This window comes from Monoraphidium neglectum, assembly GCF_000611645.1.
Source record: "Monoraphidium neglectum strain SAG 48.87 unplaced genomic scaffold scaffold02138, whole genome shotgun sequence".
NCBI classification, from domain to species: domain Eukaryota; kingdom Viridiplantae; phylum Chlorophyta; class Chlorophyceae; order Sphaeropleales; family Selenastraceae; genus Monoraphidium; species Monoraphidium neglectum.
Window position 1 is genome coordinate 10176 of NW_014011490.1, and position 1490 is coordinate 11665.

The following is a 1490-nucleotide window of genomic DNA, read 5'->3' on the forward strand; positions in this document are numbered from 1 at the left end:
CCGCCGGCATCCCTGGACCCTGAAAGGGCAGTGGAGTGCGCCTGCCGCACCCAGCGCTGGCTGCGGCCCATGACAAGCAGGAGGCGGCTACCTCAGCAGGCTGCCTGGCTGTGATACCAAAAACCCCCACCCCCACCCCCACCCCTCCCCGGCCGGCCGCCCTGCGGCGCCACAGAACCTCACTTCCCAGACAGGCGCGATCGAGCGGATAGAGACGACTGTGAAGCAGCTGGGCCCTCAGAACGAGAGCCTGGAGAAGCTGTCGGCCAACGTGGCGGCCATGTCGCAGCGCAGTACGGCCCAGCGGGAGACTTTTGCCCACATGGTGTCTGACCTGTCGGACCTCAGGGCGCAGCTGAACGCACTCAAGAGGTGGGGGGCGGGGCCAGCCGGCGGGCGGCGGCGGCAGGGGGCAGGGGGCATCCCAAAGCAGAGGGCAAACGGGTGGTCGTGCGGCAGGAGCAAGTCGGCGGCGGGGCCGATGACCAAGGGGGGGCCCGGTGCTCAGGCGGCGGTGCGTGGGGCGCGCCCGTCGGCGCGCCCCCTCGCGAGCCCACGGCCCGCAAGCTCGTGTCCGGTCGCCGCAGCCTCTCTACTGGGTGACCGCGGGATCTTTCAACACTCCTAATCCTTCCCGACACGCGCCGCGTGCAATGGCGGCCGTTTTCCTCGCAGCGACCTGCACAAGGCGCTGAAGGAGGCCAAGGCATCCTCGGACGCGGCAGCGGCGGCAGCAGCGGCGGCATCAAAGCAGGCCCAGGCGGCGCTGGCAGCGTCTAAGGGCAGGGCGGGCCCCCGGCAGGGCGGCGGTGCTGAGGGGAGCGTTGTCGTGCTTAACAAGGGTGAGGCGCGGGGAGGCAGGAGGGCGCAACGAGCCCAGGGCGCCTCAATGCCGTAGCAGCGACACGGCCTGGCGGCGTCTCTGCAAGGCAGCAGAGTGCAGCTGTTGCAGCCCGCCCGCGGGAGGCACGCCTGGCCCCTCCGCACACATCAGCAGCCTTGAGCTCACCTTTTCACCTCCGCCTGACCCCGCCGCCCTGGCTGGCCCTGGCCGTTTGGCAGTTGGTGTGCGCAACGTGACGTTTGGCGGGGCCGACGCGGTGGTGGTGGGCCTCCGCGACGACAACCTTGCTGGGGGGGAGGTCCTCAAGACCGGGCGGCTCGACGGCGCGGACAAGCTGGCGGCCATGCTCGCCTGGGTCAAGCCCGAAAGCACAGTCGTGGACGCGGGATGGTGAGCACGGAGGGGCGTTGCGGGCTGGGGAATGCGCGAGTGCGGACCCTCGGTCGCAACTTATGCACGTGCGTACGTTGACACACGCGCTGGGGTGTGCCCACATGAAGAGCCGAAGGCATGCCAGAAGCTACTAATGTTGCCTCCTATTTTCCAATATTCAGGCTCACTGAATTCACGGTCACGCACATGGTGGCATTCGTAGATGTGTGCACACACGTACACGTGACACACACACACACACACACACACACAC

General features: G+C 68.3%; 1 protein-coding gene across 1 annotated transcript in view; it reads left to right on the forward strand.

The window, feature by feature from the left end:
- Positions 1–1238, forward strand: part of MNEG_9990 (hypothetical protein) — a gene marked incomplete at both ends in the record, with an annotated part of 1680 nt that extends 442 nt beyond the window's left edge. Inside the window, 3 exons of the mRNA XM_014041540.1 lie at positions 176–372; positions 676–842; positions 1063–1238. Of these exons, the coding sequence (XP_013896994.1) occupies positions 176–372; positions 676–842; positions 1063–1238 (540 nt within the window). The remainder of the gene's footprint in view (positions 1–175; positions 373–675; positions 843–1062) is intronic.
- Positions 1239–1490: the final 252 nt, after the last annotated feature.